This window comes from Ictalurus furcatus, chromosome 5 (assembly GCF_023375685.1).
Source record: "Ictalurus furcatus strain D&B chromosome 5, Billie_1.0, whole genome shotgun sequence".
NCBI classification, from domain to species: domain Eukaryota; kingdom Metazoa; phylum Chordata; class Actinopteri; order Siluriformes; family Ictaluridae; genus Ictalurus; species Ictalurus furcatus.
In genome coordinates, this window is record NC_071259.1 from 11,542,970 (window position 1) to 11,563,831 (window position 20,862).

The following is a 20,862-nucleotide window of genomic DNA, read 5'->3' on the forward strand; positions in this document are numbered from 1 at the left end:
AGTATGGTGCCACACATGGCTCCATAAGCCTATGAGAGTGAAGATTTCAGTAGACAAGCCATAAATCTCTGTTCCAGACTGCTGTCTGTTCCTTCTGTATGGGTATTGCTCCATTGGAGTATGGGTCACACCCATCATGGCTGGATTTTTTTTTGCATAAATTCTTGACATTTTTGACAGCCAATTCACCTTTACTATTGGCTTGGGGGTATCTGGTAGAGGAAATAATTCTGCTTTATTCTGACACAAAAGAAGCACTTGTAGAAAGGACACATGCAGCTACAAGAAACCTTTCTGATTACATAGTAACACTGGATGGCCTTTCTGTTTCATCATGGCAGCAGTAAAAGAGCATGGTGGGATTATTGACTCAGTCTTTCATTTGAAGCTCATGCAGATAATTTTACTATGGTAGCCTTTTTTCATCTCAGAAATATTGCTAAGATAAGAAATATAATGTCACTACATGATGCAGAAAAACTAGGTCATGTTTTTATTTCCTCTAGGTTGGATTATTGCAATGCCCTACTGTCTGGATATTCAAGTAGGTGCATGAACAAACTCCAGTTAGTCCGGAATGCAGCAGTGAGAGTCCTTACTAGAACCAGAAGATATTAACACATCACCCCAATCTTATCCACACTGCATTGGCTCCAAATCAAATTTTGCATTGTTTATGAAATACTACTACTGACCTATAAAGCACTGAAAGGTCTTGCGCCACAGTACCTGAGCGAACGTCTGGTCCTTTATTGATCCTCTATGCTTACTTATAGTTACTATGCTTACTAGTAGTTGTTTTTTTTTCTTAGGTAAAGGAGCAGATCTAGAGGGATCATGAGCATAGAGTGTTTGGTGAACTGGGATGTTTTAATGCTGCCACCCCTTCACTCTCTCACGTTCACTTAGTCCTGCCTAATTCATCCAAACACTTAACTTCTACTCTGTTCCTCCTGCTTCTTCATCTGTCTACACCTTCTGCTGTGGATGGTCCCACACTAACACTGTAAAGAATTGCACTTCCCAAAATAAATAAATAAATAAATAAATAAATAAATAAATAAATAAACAATTTGTGCCCACCCTCTGCTACAGTGGATAATCCCAACTGGATAGTGTAGATTTCCACCTTCTAAAAACTGCTGCTGTAATCATAAAGTCTGTTCTGTGCTTATTCAAGGAATTTTATTCACAATATGTTCATACTGAGCATCTCCTCAATGCACTTAGTACTGTTTATAACACCCTAATTCTACACAGATTTCTGAAAAGCTGTTTTGTGACAATGTGTATTGTTAAAGGCACTATAGAAATAAAATAAATGAAAAATAAACTGAACTGAATTTAAATAATAAAAGCAAAAGATCCATGAGAAATGCAGGGTTTTTTGTTTGTTTTTAAAAATAATAATAATGTTTTAATGCCTAAGAAACTAACAAAATGGCCTAGGAAAATATGTACACCCTTAAAAAATACTTAAATAAGGAAGTGATAGTATTTTCCCCCCTAGCAACCAAAGTAGAAGTGAGACATAAACTCTTAACTTCTACTTCAACCCACTTAATGGTCCTAAAACTATAGAGAGTAATTAAAGTAATTAATTATAATCTTAGACTTGGACACAGTCTTGGTATTTAAGTTTAGACTGAAAACATATTTGTTTAGTCAAGCCTTTTATTAATATTTTTTTCTTAGGTACATTAGCAGATCTAGAGGGGGCACATGCATAGAGTGTTTTGGTGAGCTGGGATGTTTTAATGCTGTTGCCCCATTATTTGACTTGCTTATTAGGGATAAATGCATACATTTTAAATTTATAAACAGAATTTTTATATTTTTCTAAAGCTGCTTTGTGACCAATTGTTACACGTGCTATATAAATAAAAATAGAATTCAATTGAATTGTAATATGTGCACAAACTACAAACTATTACCTAACTTGGGGCACCATATCACAAAAACCCAAATGCCATAGTGCATTTGATTGTTGTCTCAGCATATAATATACATATAACCCATGCTGTACCCGTTATCTCACATAAAACAGACTATATGAATTTAAACGCTATAGACAGGAGTACTAAAAAAATTTCAGAGTTAGATAGCATAGTTAGGATTTAGATACATTTTACATAGGAGAGGCTGGTGTCATCAGGTATCACCAGGATATTGCAAGGTTGATGATGCCAATGCCATCTGTGACCTGGAATCCAAGAGAGCATAGCTGGCTATGGTGGTTGGGTGCGATGGATGGCATTTGTCTCTCCCATGGCAATTAGGTCATAAGCCAACTGTGGATGTCTGTGAGCTCATGTACGTATACTGTATAGGGCAGTTAGCACTTTCCTCCAAGGGTCATTCCATCTCAAGAGGTCCAATAATTGCAAAGTTGGTTGTAATATTTGTAAAATAAATTAAATAAGTAAAAATGATTATAACATTCAGTGTGTACTGAGACAGTAATTTGTCTGCGTATATAACTCTGCTGCTTTGACAAGAAATGTCAATGTCTTTCGGCTGTCAAAATGGTGGAAGGTAAATGCACCAGTGTCTGATAAGAGTCACAAATTGTACCTGGGGAAGGTGCACCTATCTAAATATCTAAACAGTTGTATTTTATGTTTTTTTAAACCCCAACTTACCTTCTAGGGCAAAAGTATTTTCCTTCTGCTAAAGAGTTGTTGTTTTTTTCTTTTTGGACAGATCATCAGGATATGTGCCACTGGTTTTATACGTGACAATGTTTTCAGAAATAACGGGATCCATTCTCTGAGTGAAAAGTAAAAAAAATGTTAAAGTTAACAAGAAACTTAACAGAAAGTTATAGCTTATGTGTAAAAACTATTATGAGATAATAAACTTACTACCAAGAAATTTAGCGAGCTGCTGCCAAACTTCTCCCTGATGAGGTCTCACGATGCTACTTACCCAAAAAACAGTATGAATGCAAGGTATAAGTGTCTGGGATGGTGAACAGCATTGCCACAATTTTTTTGTTGTTGTTGTTGAGAAAATCAAAATCAGGTAGCATGTAAAGACATGTTTCTCTGGTTACAATCTAATAGTCAAGACATATCATCATATTTCAAATGTCAATTAGTTTCTAGTACAGAGATATAGATGGGACTCCTAACCCAACTGAGAAAATCCCTCAGGTAGGAGTTAGTCATGTGCTTTTCAGAGTATAATCTAGAGACCATGCCCTGTTACCATACTACATTTCAAATATTTATTAGTTTCTATTACAGTAAATTGGGTTGGAAGGGTTGGAATATAATTTTAGCAATAGTGAAAATGATGTTGACAACATCCTCATACCTCCCTCTTTACATAACTTGTGTCTTATTCCTAACTGTGTAAATACTCAGAAGGCATATTTTGTAAATCATTAAGGCCATTAATATGCAGTAGTAAGCAGTGGCTTACTTTTTTCAGTGCAAAAAAATAGATTTATTTATAAAACGCATCACAGTACTACATCACACTACACTATACTACACTACACCACTACATCAAACTACACCACACTACACTACACTACACTCACCACACACCAGTACATCAAACTACACTAAACCACACTATACTACACTACACCACAGCACACACCACTACATTACACTACACTATTCCACACACCACTACATCACACTACACTATACTACACTACACTATACTACACTACACAGCATACACCACTACATCACACTACACTACACCACATTACACTACATCACACTACACTACACCCCACCATACTACACTGCACACCACACTACACTACACTACTCTACAGTACACAACAGTACGCTACACTACACTACACTACACTACACTATACCACTCTACACTACACTACTCTACACTACACTACAGTACGCTACACTACATCACACTACACTATACTACATTACACTACACTATACTACATTACACCACACTACACTACACTACACATCACTCCTCTACACTCCGCTACACTCTAGTACATCACATTGCACTCCACGCAACTACACTACACCGCACTCCACTCCACTACACCACACTACAAACCACTACATCACACTACACTGCACTACACTACACTCCACTACACAACACAACACAACACTATACTACACCACAATCCACTACACCACACTACACCACCTCACTACACAACACTACGCTCCACTACACCACACTACACTACACTGCACCACACTACACCACACTACACCACCTCACTACACAACACTACGCTCCACTACACCACACTCCGCTCCACTACACCACACTCCTCTCCACCACAACACACGCCACTCAACTACACTCCACTACACTGGGGCGGATGTGGTTCAGGTGGTAGAGTGGGTTGTCCACTAATCGTAGTGTTGGCAGTTCAATTCCCAGCCCACATGACTCCACATACCAAAGTGTCCTTGGGAAAGACACTGAACCCCAAGTTGCTCCTGATGGCAAGTTAGCGCCTTGCATGGCAGCTCTGCTACCATTGGTGTGTGAGTGTGTGTGTGTGTGTGTGTGTGTGAATGGGTGAATGAGACACAATGTAAAGCGCTTTGAATAAAAGCGCTGTATAAGTGCAGACCATTCACCATTATATAAGTGCAGACCATTTACACTACACCACAATACACTACACTCCACCACACTACATCACACTACACTACACTCCATTACACTACACAACACCACACTACACTCCACTACACCACACTGCACTACAATCCACTCCACTCCACTCCACTTCACTTCAGTACACTACACAACACTCCAATACACCACACTCCACTACACCACACTATAATCCACTACACCACAAAACACTCCATTACACTCCACTACACCACACTCCACTCCACTCCATTACACCACACTCAACTCCATTACACTACACTCCACTTCACTACACTACACAACGCTCCACTACACCACACTCCACTACACCACAATACACTCCACTACACCACACTGCACTACGCTACACTACACTACACTACTCTACACTTCACTCCACAACACCACATTTCATGTGTCACCAGTATCCACTGTATCCTCAGCCCAAGTTACATCCATGCATTTTTTAAGCCTGCATGGATTGAAATACATGTTACACATGTATATGGAATAACAAACCGACAAGAAACAAAATAATAATAATAATAATAATAATAATAATAATAATAATAATAATAATAAAAATAATAAGGGGCCTTGGTGGCTTAGTGGTTAGCTTGTTTGCCTCGGACTTTGCATGTTCTCCCTGTGCTTTGGGGGTTTCCTCTGGGTACTCTGGTTTCCTCATTCAGTCCAAAGTCACAGTGTCCAAAGCATTGTTGGCTGATTGGCATTTCCAAATTGTCCAAAGTCTGTGCGCGATTGTGCCCTGTGATGGGTTGGCAACCTGAACAGGGTCTCCCCACCTTGTGTCCCAAGTTCCCTGGGATAGGCTCCAGGCTCCCTGCAACCTTGTGTAGGACAAGTGATACAGTAGAAGGATGGATAGCTGGATAATAATAATAATAATAATAATAATAATAATAATAATAATAATAATAATATTCTGCTATGAACTGGTGGTCCTTACCTCGCTGCCAGGGTGAGAGAGAGAGTGAGAGATGGGGGGGGGGGGGAGAGGTCAATACCACTTCAGCACATTTAAGAGCTCTGGAGGATCTCCGTATTTTTGTTACACAAGGCCGAGAGGTCACTGATGACACAAATTTTCAATTTATTGAAAATATATCTTCAGGGTGTACCCTCTCTTTATTCTTGCACACATTATGAATGCACAACAAGGCCATCCTAGATTTGGGTTACATTAAATACAACTCAGTCACTTTTCCACAGTCCAGCTTGCACTACAATTTCACTCATGAATACACACACTGAATATGAAACAATCTAACTAAACATATAAAAATGAGGAGAAACATAAAATATGATCTAGAATAATTTACTGAGTTTCTGACACAGGATGTTTGGCTAACTCTGCTCGTTTTTTTGTAAAATCTCAGACATCCACTGGATTTGGCAAGTATTCTCATTTTTCTCATTTACATTTACTTTCATTCTTGAAAAATCTGAAAACATTTAGTAAAAAAACAAAACAGTAATTAGTGTTTTAAAAGGTCACTATCTATAGCATGGTGGTCTTAAACATTAAATGCTCTATTCAGTTTCTGTAAACCTTTTAGCAAGCTATACTACTTTCCTAACGTTAATTTTTATTTCCCTGCAAATGATGGGTCTGCGCTCATCACAGCATTTCTTGGCTTGCTTATTTATTGTCATTAATAAAATAACAAGTACACAATCAAAGCATCACAACAAACTTTAACATTTTTACATTTTTAGTTTAATTGCTTTGTACATAGTCAGATTTTAACTGAAACACATCTCTAACATGGTCATATTTGCAATCAAGGATAATTGCATTAGTATTTCAGAAAAGCTATAGTATCTTAATCTGGGATGTTGTACTTAAAGGCCTCAATGAGCCCTTCAATGGAGTAAATAAACCCTGAGATGCTACATATGCTTCCTATTATACAAATAGAGATGTCAAAAAAGACCTCGTGCCATAGAAGTTTGCGCCAAAGAAGCTTCAGGTGGAATAAGCAGGGCAACAGGAAGCACAGTCCAGCACCAGTTAGACTTCCAGTAAGGCCCATGAGAAGAGCAAAGTGCGGGACAAAGATAGCCATGAGAAGGGTGAAAACAACAAGCCCAATTCTCATGGCAAGACCCCAGGACTTAAGCCTCCCATCTGTGCCATAGCAGTTTGGGAATGGGGTTCCATCTCCATCTTGAAAGAAGGATTTCTCTAAGATGTCTACAGCAGCAAAGAAGGGCAAGGGGTAGGAGAACAATGCCTTGGCCACCAGAAAGATATTCACCCACATCCGTATGCCAGGCGGGAGGTTATCTGTGATCACCTCTTTTGTGTCGTCAGCCCATGTGAGGTAGGCTACAAGGGCAAACAGGCCCTTGAGGATGCATGCAGCGATGTGTGTCCACTCCAACATGCAGTGGAACTCAGCAGGCTTCTGCATGTTGCCCTCAAGTGAGGGAAGAAAAATCTGTGATGTGTAGCTAAAAACAACAATGCCAATAGAGATGGGGAACTTCTTGACATCAATGTAGAACTTGACCTTGTCCCATGCCCAGTCCTGTGCATGTGACAGGCAGAATGCAATCACCATCACATTAATGATGAAGTGTACAATTGTACACAGCAGACTTAGCTTGGAGACAGACTTCAGGTTGCTCAGGAAAGCGCACGGCATGAGCACCGCCGCAGCAAACACTGACCATGCATTCTGTGACACGGGCAAGCCTGGAAAGCTGTTATACATCAGGTTGCCACTAATGACCACATAAAGGATGCATGTCATCACCAGCTCAATGATTTGTGCCACATTCACAACATGGCCACCGAGCACAGGGAAGCGTGGCGCGCAGCAAGCGTTCGCGATGTCCACATATGTGTCTCGCACACGTACAAGCTCTCCGTCCTCGTTCTCCTCATAGAGGCACACAATGAGGATCTTGCCTGTGTAGCAGCACACCCCAGCGGCGAAGATGATGAGGAAGAGGCCCAGGTAGCCACCGTGCAGGATGGCATAAGGGAGGCCCAAAACAAACATGCCCTGCAGTGTAAAAATAATTATAATTACTTAAAAATCATGACTCATAGTTTCAAGACAGCACGAATGTTAATTGTAAAATTTTAATGGCAGATATCAAGCACTAGTGTATAAATGAACATTACACTGTTTAGTTACTCTTTTTAGCCACCATTTATGTTGATTCATGTAATGATGGTAATTATTTATTTGTTTTGTTTTTGTTAGTTTGCTTGCTTGCTTTATACATTTAGTCATGTATTTAGTCATTATTTTGTTGGGTTTTATTTGTGGAATTTTTTTTTTGTTTGTTTTTGTTTTTTGTCTGTACTAATAGATGAACAACTTATCCTTAACAACTAACAGCCACTTGCTGTTACCCGGGCCTGGTGCTCACCCTTTAGCTCTGTTAGTATGGCACCTAGTGGTCAAAAATGGGAAGAGGAATTGACTTACTGGGCAGGAGTCATGCTTTTCAATAGAGAAAGAGCAGCAGATAGTATGGTTTAATGACAAAGTTACCAAGGTCGTAATTTTTTGCCAAACAAAAGCAAATTGAGTGCATACAGTGAGTCTATGATGTACAGAGCCTTTTATATTGTAAGATATATTACAAAGCTTGGGAGATGGAAAATGGGATTATAAGAGTTGATTTGTCCTTACATCAGAAATGTATGTGCACTATGTTGTCCTTGTTGTCTGCGCAAAGCCTGAGAAAAATTAGATTGCACACATTTTTTGGTTGGGTTGAGGGATTTTGTGTGGTTATTGGGATGTAGTTGGGCTGGACATTTTTCAGAAACCTGGAAGTCTTAGTTAACATTAGCTCTTCTGTGTGTGCTTTGCACACTGCAACAGGAAACACCTGCTTTATTGAATCCAGTTGAACAAAGGTATGTTTAAACCCACTCAAAACCAGCTGCTAGACTGTATGTTGTTGACTCTCAACTGCCTTTTATGGAGTTACTCTAAACATTCTCTAGTAACCTATAGCATATAGACATGTGTCTTTACTCATTTTTGTTTGAGGCAATTTGTAATTAAAAGCAAATAGCCACAAGACACTGCTGACTGGAACACAGGGCCAGTTTTTCTCACAAGCCAATTGAGTGCGCCATTTGAGTAAGAGCCCAGAGTAACAAAGTGGGTGAATGATTAATTATTAATAAAGTAAAATTTGTGTAGAGTAGTTTTTACCTGGAGTCAAGCAAATTGTGATGTCAGCATGACTTTTTTTAATTCAGTCGCAGTTAGTAGAGGTGTAGCCTAATAGATCCTGAGTGAATGTTACCTACACTTGTTCAAATTAGCCTGGTGTAAAAGTGTAATAGTGATGTTCAGCATCTCAGGTGTCCACCAATTTTTGTTTGTTTGCTTTATTAATTTATCCAGTTAAGGGAATAAAAAAAAGAAGAAAGAAATACAGTGAAATGAACACAAAATAAATAAATATGCTAAACAAACAAATAAATACATTTCTGGTACTTTAAATATGACTTTCATGTTTTTGCCAGTTTTAATCTATTTATTTGGTCTTTTATTATTCAATTAATTTTCTTCACCTAGTTAACATACATTTTAGTTTCTTGTTGCCCAGAAAACGGTCTAGTGTGCAACCTGGAGTTGGAGTGAAATCTGATATCGCCCCAAATTGTCCCAAGCGACACTGAATAAAATCGGATCTGATAGAATGAGGTCTCACCGGGAGCGAGGACAAGTGTTTGTTTTTTTTCTTCTCCTGTTTTCAGTAATTCAGTGAATGCATTTGAATACATCTTAATTTAAATCATTTGAGCTCCAATAAATAATTTGAGGTGCAATTTGAAAAATAGTTAATTATTGCATTATTAGAATATATTAGAATTTTTTACCTATTCGATCATAAACATGTATAATAACTCTTAATGACTTATTCATATAAACTATTTTGGATAATACATTTTGATTTCAGTGACTCCTTTTCTCCACGAATCAGAACTAAGCTGAGTTTACTTGGCTGTAACAAATGGGCTAATGCTTGAAGAGAATTACTGATGGGAATTTTTTTTTGTTTTGTAAATACGTGAGGAAACACATTTGGAGCAGCTGCTGTGCACCTGAATTGCATTGGTGACGTTCCAGCCCGCATCCCATGCTGTGATTTTGTCTTGCGCTCCTTGCGCATCGCTGGATTCGCTCGTTTTTCTGGATCCTGGGGGGGCAGTACCGTGTCTTTGGTAATGACTGTCTCCTGCCACCATTCCCTCTCTTTCCCCGCTCGTCCTTACTTCGTCCATTCTCATCCCATGTCTGTACTCGTAATCCAGACCATCACGCTCTGCGAACGCTATCGCTTCCTCATCCGTGGCCGCCTGGAAGCCGAGGCGCGCAAACACACCGCTCACCTTCCCCTCGGATTTATGTGACGCGCTGTTCACTATACTGATGATTTTACTTGAAATCTTGTGCCGTATTAAATGGGCCATGATTATTAAACCGTCGATGAGCGGATGTTTAAGAAGTAGGCTATGAAACGATAACTTTTTTGGGGAAAACGAGACAATTAGATCACCAAACACCAATCATTCCTGTTGAATATCCCGCTGAATGTCTTTACTCTTCAAATAATCCGTCCTATTGTTTTCCTTTTGAAATACATCTTCATCCGAAGGCGAAGAATGAATTGAGTAATCCAATACAAAAAAAAATATTCCGAATTCAGTAGTTTTCTTTTTACATGTAGCTAGTCCAGTAGCAGACGCATACCAACTCATCAGTCTGGCAAATGTCAGTTGCGCACTAGAGACAGAGAGAGACAGAGCGAGAGAGAGAGAGAGACAGAGAGACAGAGAGAGAGAGAGAGTGAGTGAGTGAGTGTGTGTGTGTGTGTGTGTGTGTGTGTGTGTGTGTGAGAGAGAGAGAGAGAGAGAGAGAGAGAGAGAGAGAGAGAGAGCGATTCGGCCTAGCAATAAGACTATAAGGCCTTTCACACTACCCGTTGTTACCCAGATGAGGATGGGTTCCCTTCTGAGTCTGGTTCCTCCTCAAGGTTTCTTCCAAATATCATCTTAGGGAGTTTTTCCTTGCCACCGTCACCACTGGCTTGCTCATGAGGGATAAAGTCACACAGTTAAAATATGTATCCTGTGTTTATATGTTTCTGTAAAGCTGCTTTGAGACAATGTCCATTGTTAAAACATACAATAAAAATGAATTGCATTAAATAAGATTTTTGTTCCTCAAACCATAGTCGAATGTGTTTGTTCGAACGAACAAATTATTATTAGAGTTTATTAGTATAGTGACGTCTATTTTATGCCTATTTTATTTCCAAACTTTACACACACACACACGCGCGCGCACACACACACACACACACACACACACACAAATCAATGTTACAGAGACTTTTTTTGCAATTGGTTAAGCAGCCTAAACTTAATTTTATGGTTTGTTTTACTATTTAGCCTAGAATATATTATACTCGGATATATAGGCCTAGATACTGTATTGTAGTATAAGTTGAGAAGTATACTAGATAGTAAAACAAACAATAAAAAGCAAATCAAACTATAGACTTCAATTCAAGATGGCACGGACTGGTTTAATAAGTCGATGAGGCAGTTGTGATTTCCTCTCGCATATCATTAACCCTTTTAAAATTGGTGTTTTTTGTTTGTTTGTTTGTTTGTTTGTTTGTTTGTTTTGTTTTTTAAAACAAAGTTGTTACACAATTTAGCACGTGGAGATGTACTGGAGATGGATTCAATTCACTATTCATAAAATGTGAACCCAGTCTTGAAGTTCGGTCATTATTAAAGGTACAAATTCGAATAGAAACATAAAACTCTAATGTAATGCTTAATACAATCAATATGAAGTATGTAGTATAACGACACTGTATAGATAACACTACATACTACATTGTAATCCAAATATAGGCTGAAACAAGCAATGTGTCAGACTGTAGCAACTTTGCTATGGCTACACTCTCTGTCCGATCGTGGCCACCCACCACCATTATTCCCTGTCTGATATGACATATGTGATATAAGCTGTGAGATGTTTTTTGTGGTTCATCTGGTAGTGAACGCATAGTCCTAAGGAGTATTGTTATGATTTTGTTTATTAATATCTAGGATCGCTTGCCTCACACTACACTGACTCGAGCAGTTGTGTTAAAGAAGCCACAGGCGCGTCGCTGTCACTGTGAGAGCAAATTTAATGTGTTGGTAAAAAGCTTTATAAATAACTGGCTAATTTTTTAAGAGCTTTTTTAGTTAGCTATTTACGTTGATTTATTTTAACATAGGAAACGCACAAAAATGATTTTGGGGTAGACTTATTTTAACTAATAAGCCATTCTTTTTTTTTTTTTTTTTTTAAATCTATTACATATTGCTTACATATATATCAAAGACATTTGTCGATTACTAACGGCTGGTAAAAACTACAAGCTAAATCATTGTAGCAGCGCGTGAAGATAAATCTAATCCTATTTAAATAGCATATTAAGTTTAGGTTATTGTTTGTAATGTTTGTAGGCTTACCCAGATGTTGGAGCCGCTGGATGATTCACTGTGTCTTGAAACTGCGAAACGCTTTAAAGGGTCAGTAAAACGCGCGTTAATAACGTTACAGTGAATCCGGCGAAAGACACTATTATGAAAATGAATGATAACATTAAATTTTCTGTTCGGTTTTCTTGCATTTTATTTATCCGTCCATCCATCCATCCATCCATCCAGCCAGCCAGCCATCCACTTAGTCTGGCCATTTATTTTATTTATTGTAAAGTCATTACCATCATAAATTCCACTGTAATTTATTTTCAATTAACAGCAATGAGCTTATACACAAACAAAAACTTGTAACCAACTAGTCAGTGCTTGATAGTTAGGCTACATTGTGGACCTAATGAAGGGAACATTCAGTATAATAATAATAATAATAATAATAATAATAATAATAATAATAATAATAATAATAATAAATTCCTTACATTTATATAGCACTTTTCTAGACAGTCAAGGCGCTTTACCAAGGAGGGGGGGGGGGGGGGGTATCCTCAGCCATCACCAGTGTGTAGCATCCGCCTGGATGATGCGACCGCAGCCATAGTGCGTCAGAACGCTCGCCATACACCAGCTATTACAGTGCTATCTATATAGTATACATACAGAACCACGGTCAGCACCCTATTCGGATAACCCAGCATGGTGAAGCCTGATTAGGAGCAGTATTTTTAAATGTCCTTTTTATTAAGATTTTCACTGAAAAGAGAAAATGACAAATTGCAGGACTGCAGTTCAATTGAAAAAATATATGTATACATTTTACACCCCTTCCACAAAACCTACCCAGTGCACCCTCATACACAGCAAAATCCCCAGTGTTGAAGTCACTGTTTCACTGTCCATTTGTGTCCAGTTTGAAATTAATCATTCAATGGATTTGCATATATATTTTCATGGTTCGCCTATCTTACTTTGCCATCTGTCATATGTCTCTCTCTCTCTCTCTCACTCACTCACACACACATTAATTAACAACAACAACAACAACAACAACAACAACAACAACAACAGCAAAAATAATAATAATAAGTAGTAGTAGTAGTAGTAGTAGTAGTAGTAGTAGTGGTAGTAGTAGTAGTAGTTTGGTCAGTTTAGGCACTGGGGAACAATACAACATTGTCTTTGTGCAGCCAGTCACACAATTCAACTGCACCTGCATCAAACAAAGCAAGTTGTGGAAAAGGACAAAAGAGCAGACTTTTGGGATGAGGAGGAGGGTGGGATTTGTGAATACATGTGCACACAAGCTTGTGTATCTGTGTGTGTATGTGTGTATAAGTGCTGGGGGCTGTGATAGTCCCTCTTATTGTTGCCATGGAGGTAATAATTGTAGTAGTAGCTACTGTCTGAAAAACTAATATATTTAGCTTAATATATAGGGTAACCGTTTCAGGTAATGTTGGAAACCAGTGCTTTGTTATATTTATTTCTTGCATTAATAAGTGCAAGTCAATATTGCTTTAGGTAACCCTTTTTAGAGACACTACAGTATGTGATCACATGACTTCAAGGATGGAAACTCAAATAAAATATGACATGGATGTGCCAAACACTCTACAGGGGCAGGTGCTCTGATGAACAAAGGGGCATCTAAACTGTCATACAGCCTGTGGAATAATGCTAACATTATGGGTTTAATGAGTGGTGACAAGTTGCCAGACACATTACGGATTTCATTTATAACCACACACAATCAGTGGCTGGAAAATTACAGTAGGTCATAAATGCTAACATTATTGGTTTTTTGAGTGGTGACAAATTGCCAGACACATTACTGATTTAATTAATAACCAACCACACACAATCAGTGGCTGAAAAATTACAGTAGGTCATTCATCAAAACATATGAGGATTATTGGATAGTTATGATATAGTTATATTACAATATTTTGTCTCCCTTGATTTATAAGTATTAAGCCTGATTGCCCCACCCCATCTCTTTTTAACCAGTTAAACAAAGAAGCACTCCCCTAGCTTGCTAAAAACAGCAGTAATAGCTAAAATTCTGTCTATATGCCACTTTTCCAGCATACTGGCAGAAAGCTTATCACACTGTGCTATCAGAAATACAAGTGCCACAGCTTTGTTTAGCCAATACATCCAGTGACATAGTACCAGTAGGCTTCTGTACTCTTTAAAGATGTGGTTTGTGGATTGTGATTTAGGTATATGTAAATGTCTGCAAAGTTAGATCTGTAAATGTCTGTGCTGACTACAGACCTGTATATATTATTCCTGAGACTTGGTACAGATCAAAAACAATGATCAGTGTTGTTTTTTAGGTATCACTTCGCTGGTGTTTTTGCATTTTCCATCATTTTTGCCAATGATGGTCATAAATATAGTGGCTACAAGAAAAATTTCCCATGACTGAAATAGGTCAGTTACTGCAGTAGCTAAATATTACCCACATATTCTATATAGGTAACTAGCTCCATACATGTTTTGTCCAGATGAAATAAAGGAAGCTGCACAGGAACTCATGGAAGAACATTTCATATGAAATGTGTTGTGTGCCCTCCCTACACACAATGTAGACCCTGATTGTATATATTGTCTCTGCCATTTTGATTGTCTCCTTAATATTACATATTAAACTCTAATTAAACTCTATTGTGCACATTACAGTCATGTGCCTCTGTTTAACTATTAAAGGACAAAGTAACAACTTAATTAAAGGTTAAAGTAACAGCTTTGTTCACTTTTTGCTGAAGTGATTTTTAGAGACATTCTATTCAGGTCAGCATCTTGCACAAGCTTATAGGGAGGCACATTATCGCTTTTCATACCTTCAAAGTAAATGGTGATATCAATCCCATTCCTACACTCTCAGACGCCCCAAGTGCTTGTCCATAAGCATGCAAGGAGTTATCTTCAACTACTGAAAGGGTGCCTCAAGGAAGTGCCTCTAGCACAAGGATGAGATCCCACCCTGAGGCACCCTTTCAAAAAGGTCATAATAACTTTATCAGCCTCTAGAGAAATGCCATCCATGGTGCTGTGACACACTCTAATGGCTGCCATACACAACTTTAGTGTAGATTGGGTCTTGCCACAGTCTAACAGTCCTGAAAAGATAGAGTTTTGGGCAATCAGACAATGCACCATATCTAGTTAATGGGATCCTCATTATTTGTGGAACAGCTTCCACCTAAAGGTATATACAGTAAGGTCCCTGTAATCCTGTGTACAGAACGTTTTAACCTAGAGGAGAAGGAGAGGAGGAATATGGTCCACTGGGTACAGAGCCAGGTAGACAAAATAAAACAGTCTCATAGCATGTGGCTTCTCAAACTTTCTCCATTCAATCTTATCTGTCACTGATATGCACTCACCAGTTGGTGTATAACTGTGTAATCCTACTGCAATACTGTAGTCTATTGTTTAAAACACTGAGCATTTAAACTTTATGGGCAAATGTTTGTGTACAGCTGTCGATCACTTCCATATGAGGGCCTTCCCCAATCTATTGACACAAAGTTGGAAGCACATATTTGTTGAATGTCTCTCTCTCTCTCTCTCTCTCTCTCTCTCTGTATGATTAATGTGAGGGCTACATGTGTTTTCTACAGCTTACTGCCCCTTCACGCCCAATGGGTAGTGTAAGGGAGAGTATGCATTTGTATGTGTGCGTCTCTGTCTGTGCTCATGTCTCAGAGATTACCTAGTTCTGTTCATGAATGTCACTGTGAGCTAAATCTTGGTGCTTGAGCACTGAACTGAGAATATACAGACACTAAATTAAAAAATGCACTGCTGCTATCACTAAGGCACTAAATGTCAATAAAGTAATTTAGCATTTTTTGCACGTTGTTTTTTTTAATGTAATTAATCATTTAAATGTAATAATAATAATAATAATAATGTAATCATAGGCCTAGGTGAAACACTGTATAGGAAATATACATTTGAAATAGATGTCACATTATGAACCAGTGAAGTAAAATAAACTACCTTTATAGCCCATGAGCATCATATTTTATCACTGGTACTTTTTACTTATTTCAATACCACGACAGGCATAGAAAGCTTTTGAAGATTAAAGGCCATAAAGATTTTGTGGGCTTTTTTGTGCTAGCATCATAAAATAGCGAGCATAAATAGGAACACAGATTACTTTTATGTTGTTAACAAACAAACAAAAAAAGAAACTTTTCAGAAGAGAGACTATGAAAAAATGGCAAAACAAAGGAGGGTTCTGTGTTTATCTGTAGGAATAATAAATAACATCAACATGGGCATAACTTTGCTTTGAAAAGTGCTGTGGAAAAAGAAGCCTTGTGTAAAGCATAAATTCTAAGCCAAGTCAGTTCTCAGTGAAAGCATTTTCTGACGTGTTTTCACTTGTCATAGTCAGTAGTATCAAGTGGCTCATGTATACAGCCAAAATTGTGCCAGAAATTGGTATTTGGAGATGCCCATTATTCCCTCTATATTGACTAGAGCCCCAGTTTCAGCTGAGGTAAAGCACTCCCATAGCATGATGCTGCCATCACCATGCTTCACCTCAGGTATGGTGTTCTTTGGGTGATTAGCTCTCTTGTTTTTGTGCCAAATATATCTTTTAGAATTATGCCCAAAAGTTCTACCTGGATCTCATCAGACCATAACACATTTTGGCATACAGTTTGTGATGTATGTTTTGGCAAAATTTAGGCAGGATTTTATTTTTTATTTTATTTTTTAAAGAAAGGGCTGGTTTAATTCTGAGCACAGTCACACGCCCCAATATAAAATGGTGTGCACACTTATGCAACCAGGTTATTTATTGTTAAGTTTTTATAGTTATTTTTCCCCCTAAAGCCTTTCTATTTATTTATTACTTGAATTTTGTTGGTTGCTATATCACATTTATTGATCTTGGTGTCATTTTTTACATCACAAAAATCTGGAATTTTAACAGGAGTGTGAAGACTCTTTATATGTATAAGTGGTTTAAAAGCATGACATTGTAAAATGTTAGTCGTTGGCAATATGCTGTGGTATAAGATAAATAACACACTTCAGGACGTGCTGTATTAGGAACATACTGCACTTTGGGGTGATCACACATCACCCCCAAGTGGATTATCTTCCTGTAACAGGATGGCCTATGATGTGTAATTCCTTACATAATAGTTTATATAAAGGTGCAAGGTGTCGCACCGGATAGCATTTGTGGAAGTTCTCTGCATGTTCCACAAAACATGCCTGTAGCTGGACTGGCTTCTCTAAATTGCTCGTAGGTATGAATGTGTGGGACCCTGAAATTGGGTCTTTTTAAGATGTCTGTACATTTTATACAGCATCTAGTTTACATGATAATTTACATTTAATTTGGTTGTTTTCCTTTTCTACTGTCCTTAAAGTTGTATTCATTATAGCCTAAAATACAAGAACAATAACATACAAATAGTATTCCTCAGAAAAACAATAATACACAGATAATACAAAAATGTATACTCACCAGCCACTTTATTAGGAACACCTGTATACCCGCTCACTCATGCAATTATCCAATCATGTGGCAGCAGCACAATGCATAAAATCATGCAGATACAGGTCAAGACCTTCAGTTAATGTTCACATCAAACATCAACATGAGGGAAAATGTGATCTCAGTGTCTTTAGCCATGGTGCGATTGTTGGTGGCAGACAGGCTGGTTTGAATCTTTCAGCTGATCTCCTGGGATTTTCATGGACAACTATAGTTTACAGAGAATGGTGCAATCAATAAATAAATCAATCAATCAATCAATAAATAAATAACACTCTTTACAACATGGCAAGCAGAAACACAACACATTGAAGCTTAAGGCAAATTGTCTATTCCACTCCTGTCAGCCAAGAACAGGAATCTGAGATGGTGTTTTACTCTGTGTAATCACCTGACCTTTTGCAGTAAACAACTCTGAAGCTAATCAAATATTGTTAGTAAACCAAAATGATTGGAGACCACCCACTCTATAGAATGCAAAATCGGAATAACATTCCATATTAAATAAAGTCTACAGAAAATAATTAATCTTAATCTGTTCAACTTTAATGTATTTTACAAGGAAGCAAAGTTGTGGAAATTTAGACACAATATTCAGTGTTATACATTATTTTATGTTATGATAAAAGTTTATATTGCAGTGTTTGTTGTTGTCGTTGTCGTCGTCCCCCCTGCTCCGTTTATGCCATTAAAAAAAATTCATTTGTGCTGCTTTGGTTTTTAAAGATATTAAAAGAATATTTATAGGTCATTCTGAGGTCACTCATCCCCCCAATGCTCCAAATTCACCCCAAATACTTTTGTTTGTTTGTGCTTCGTTTGTGCCCAGACACATGGAGACCTCCTGCAGGAGGAAATTCACACAAAGGAAATTCTGTGGAGGTGATTCCCAGGTCAGTGTCAATCCACTCACAACCTCTTTTGGAGTTGGTGCACCTGCACATATCCATTCTGTCAGCCAATGTGTCATTGCATTAACATTTTGTCTCTGACAGCATTTGTACCATTGGGACACTTAAACTCTCATCCCCTGCCAGAACACCTTGATATAAGAAGATATGACCAGACATGCCATTTGGTCTCAGTAGTTTCCTCACTACTGAGCCAGTTGCATCAAAACTCACAGTGGAGTTAGTAGACGTCTTTGATAATGACTTGTACATATACATTTGTGTTTGACTCCAGTGGTGACAGAAAAACTTGTCCAGTCCAATGTCTTTAATGCTACCACTGTGAGGTGCACTATATTTTAACATATGCAGTGACAAAATAGGATCCTTGTCACCTAATTCAAAGTAATTTCTCTCTTGCTTTGCTTTGAGCAGGGTGGCCAAATTAGGCAGATGGCTCTCTTGTTTGCCCTAAAACGGTTGAGAACTGCTGTGTGTGTGTACGTGTCCTGTTGCAAAATGCGGTGAAAATTCCCACACGACGTTAATAATGTGATTAAGGTGAGAGAGAAATAGTTGGTATATATTGTAACCTTAGTTTTGACAGGTATAGGTCAAAGGTCAAAAAGATACACATTCTAACTCTCTATATCTAGATCAAAGGTCATGATCATAAAAATATATATAGTTATGTTAAATCTGGATCACATCCATTCGTTACCATACATGGTGCGGCCATGTGTTTTCCACCCCACACACGTTGCACACATGTTCTTTCTAACACTCTGTGGTAGGTCATAAAAATATATATATAGTTATGTTAAATCTGGTTCACATCCATTCGTGACAGAAACGTTACCATGCATTGTACGGCCATGTGTTTTCCACCCCACACACGTTGCACACATGTTCTTTCTAACACTCTGTGGTAGGTCATAAAAATATATATAGTTATGTTAAATCTGGATCACATCCATTCGTGACACAAACGTTACCATACCTGGTACGGCCATATGTATTCCAGACACCCCACACAAGTTGCACACACGTTCTTTCTTTTCACATAGAATATGAAACTCTCTGAGGTAGGTCATAAAAATATATATAGTTATGTTAAATCGGGTTCCCATCTATTCCTGACACAAACGTTACTAGTTATGTTAAATCGGGTTCCCATCCATTCCTGACACAAATGTTACTATACATGGTACGGCCATGTGTATTACACATCCAAACAAAAATATGACACACACTAACGCACTTTATTTTCACATTATTTAAAAGGAATTTAAGTGTTATGTACTAAATGACCATAATTATGAACACAAGTTGTTAAGTTGACAATCATTTTTAAAATTACGTTTCTCCATTTAGATTGTCTGCAGTAGAATGCAGTCTTTTAAACCAGGAAAAATGACTGCCTTTAAGTTTTATAACAATAGTAAGTAAAATCCAGCGTGATTTACATTACAAATCTCATACGTAACATCTCTGCAGGATTTATAGACGTTAAAGCACTGAATGAAATGAGCAATATAGACAAAAAATAAACACTCTGTGTCTACTACTTTTATCTCTCTCATAGAACTATCCACAGTCCAAAGGCTGTGGAGCTAGAAGGCTACGTGTGCGAATGACAAAAGATTTTAAAAAATAAAATAAAAAATGTATCAATACATGAAATTGGATTACACAATGTAGTTGAGGTTTACATGAATAAGCAGAAATGTAATCATGCTTATCTTTCCTATAGCACAAATGAAAAGCCCTCTCTAGATGAACAGATTTGTCAAATGAAACTTTTTCCTTCTTATCCACTGCTACGGTAAACTAAAGTGTAGATATTCAAATTACACTGCTAAATATGACTAGCATTAGCTACGTGTACTAGTGCAAAATAGTCCATCAAATGTATTAGCAGGTGTAGCCTATACACGAGTCCACTATTGGTCATATCACAATTGAGAACATGCCCCAAATTCATTGCTTTTGTAGAATTTAATTGTAAGTGAAATGATATTCAAATTGTAATGTCCTTAGTATTTGTTCAGTCTACAGGTCCTCTAACACTCTGTTAAATGAATACATGTAAATGTACTACGACGTAAATTTTGTTTTAAATCAATTAACGCAGAAATTACACACAATATTAAGTTGATGTAATTATCAACATTATTATGTCAACACAACTCATCAAAATAATGTGTACAACTTTAAATATTTATTTATTTCAATAAATTAGAATTTTTATCTTGCAACCACACATTAAATTTAGATTGTGGTGGTTTGTTTTGTATAGCTACGCTGTTAGA

General features: G+C 37.7%; 1 protein-coding gene across 1 annotated transcript; it reads right to left on the reverse strand.

Moving 5' to 3' along the window:
* Positions 1-6,464: 6,464 nt before the first annotated feature.
* LOC128607242 (vesicular inhibitory amino acid transporter-like) lies at positions 6,465-10,093 on the reverse strand. Its single transcript, XM_053623913.1, has 2 exons — positions 9,725-10,093; positions 6,465-7,652 (listed from the first exon to the last, which is right to left on the reverse strand). The coding sequence occupies exons 1-2, from the start codon at positions 10,091-10,093 to the stop codon at positions 6,465-6,467; spliced, it is 1,557 nt and encodes a 518-aa protein (XP_053479888.1).
* Between the last annotated feature and the right edge of the window lie 10,769 nt (positions 10,094-20,862).

Excerpts from the sequence above, each read along its gene's own strand:
- LOC128607242 (XM_053623913.1), bottom strand. The coding sequence starts at position 10,093 with ATGGCCCATTTAATACGGCACAAGATTTCAAGTAAAATCATCAGTATA. Across the intron at positions 7,653-9,724 it reads ACGTCACCAATGCAATTCAG|GGCATGTTTGTTTTGGGCCT; the intron begins GTGCACAGCAGC and ends TTTACACTGCAG.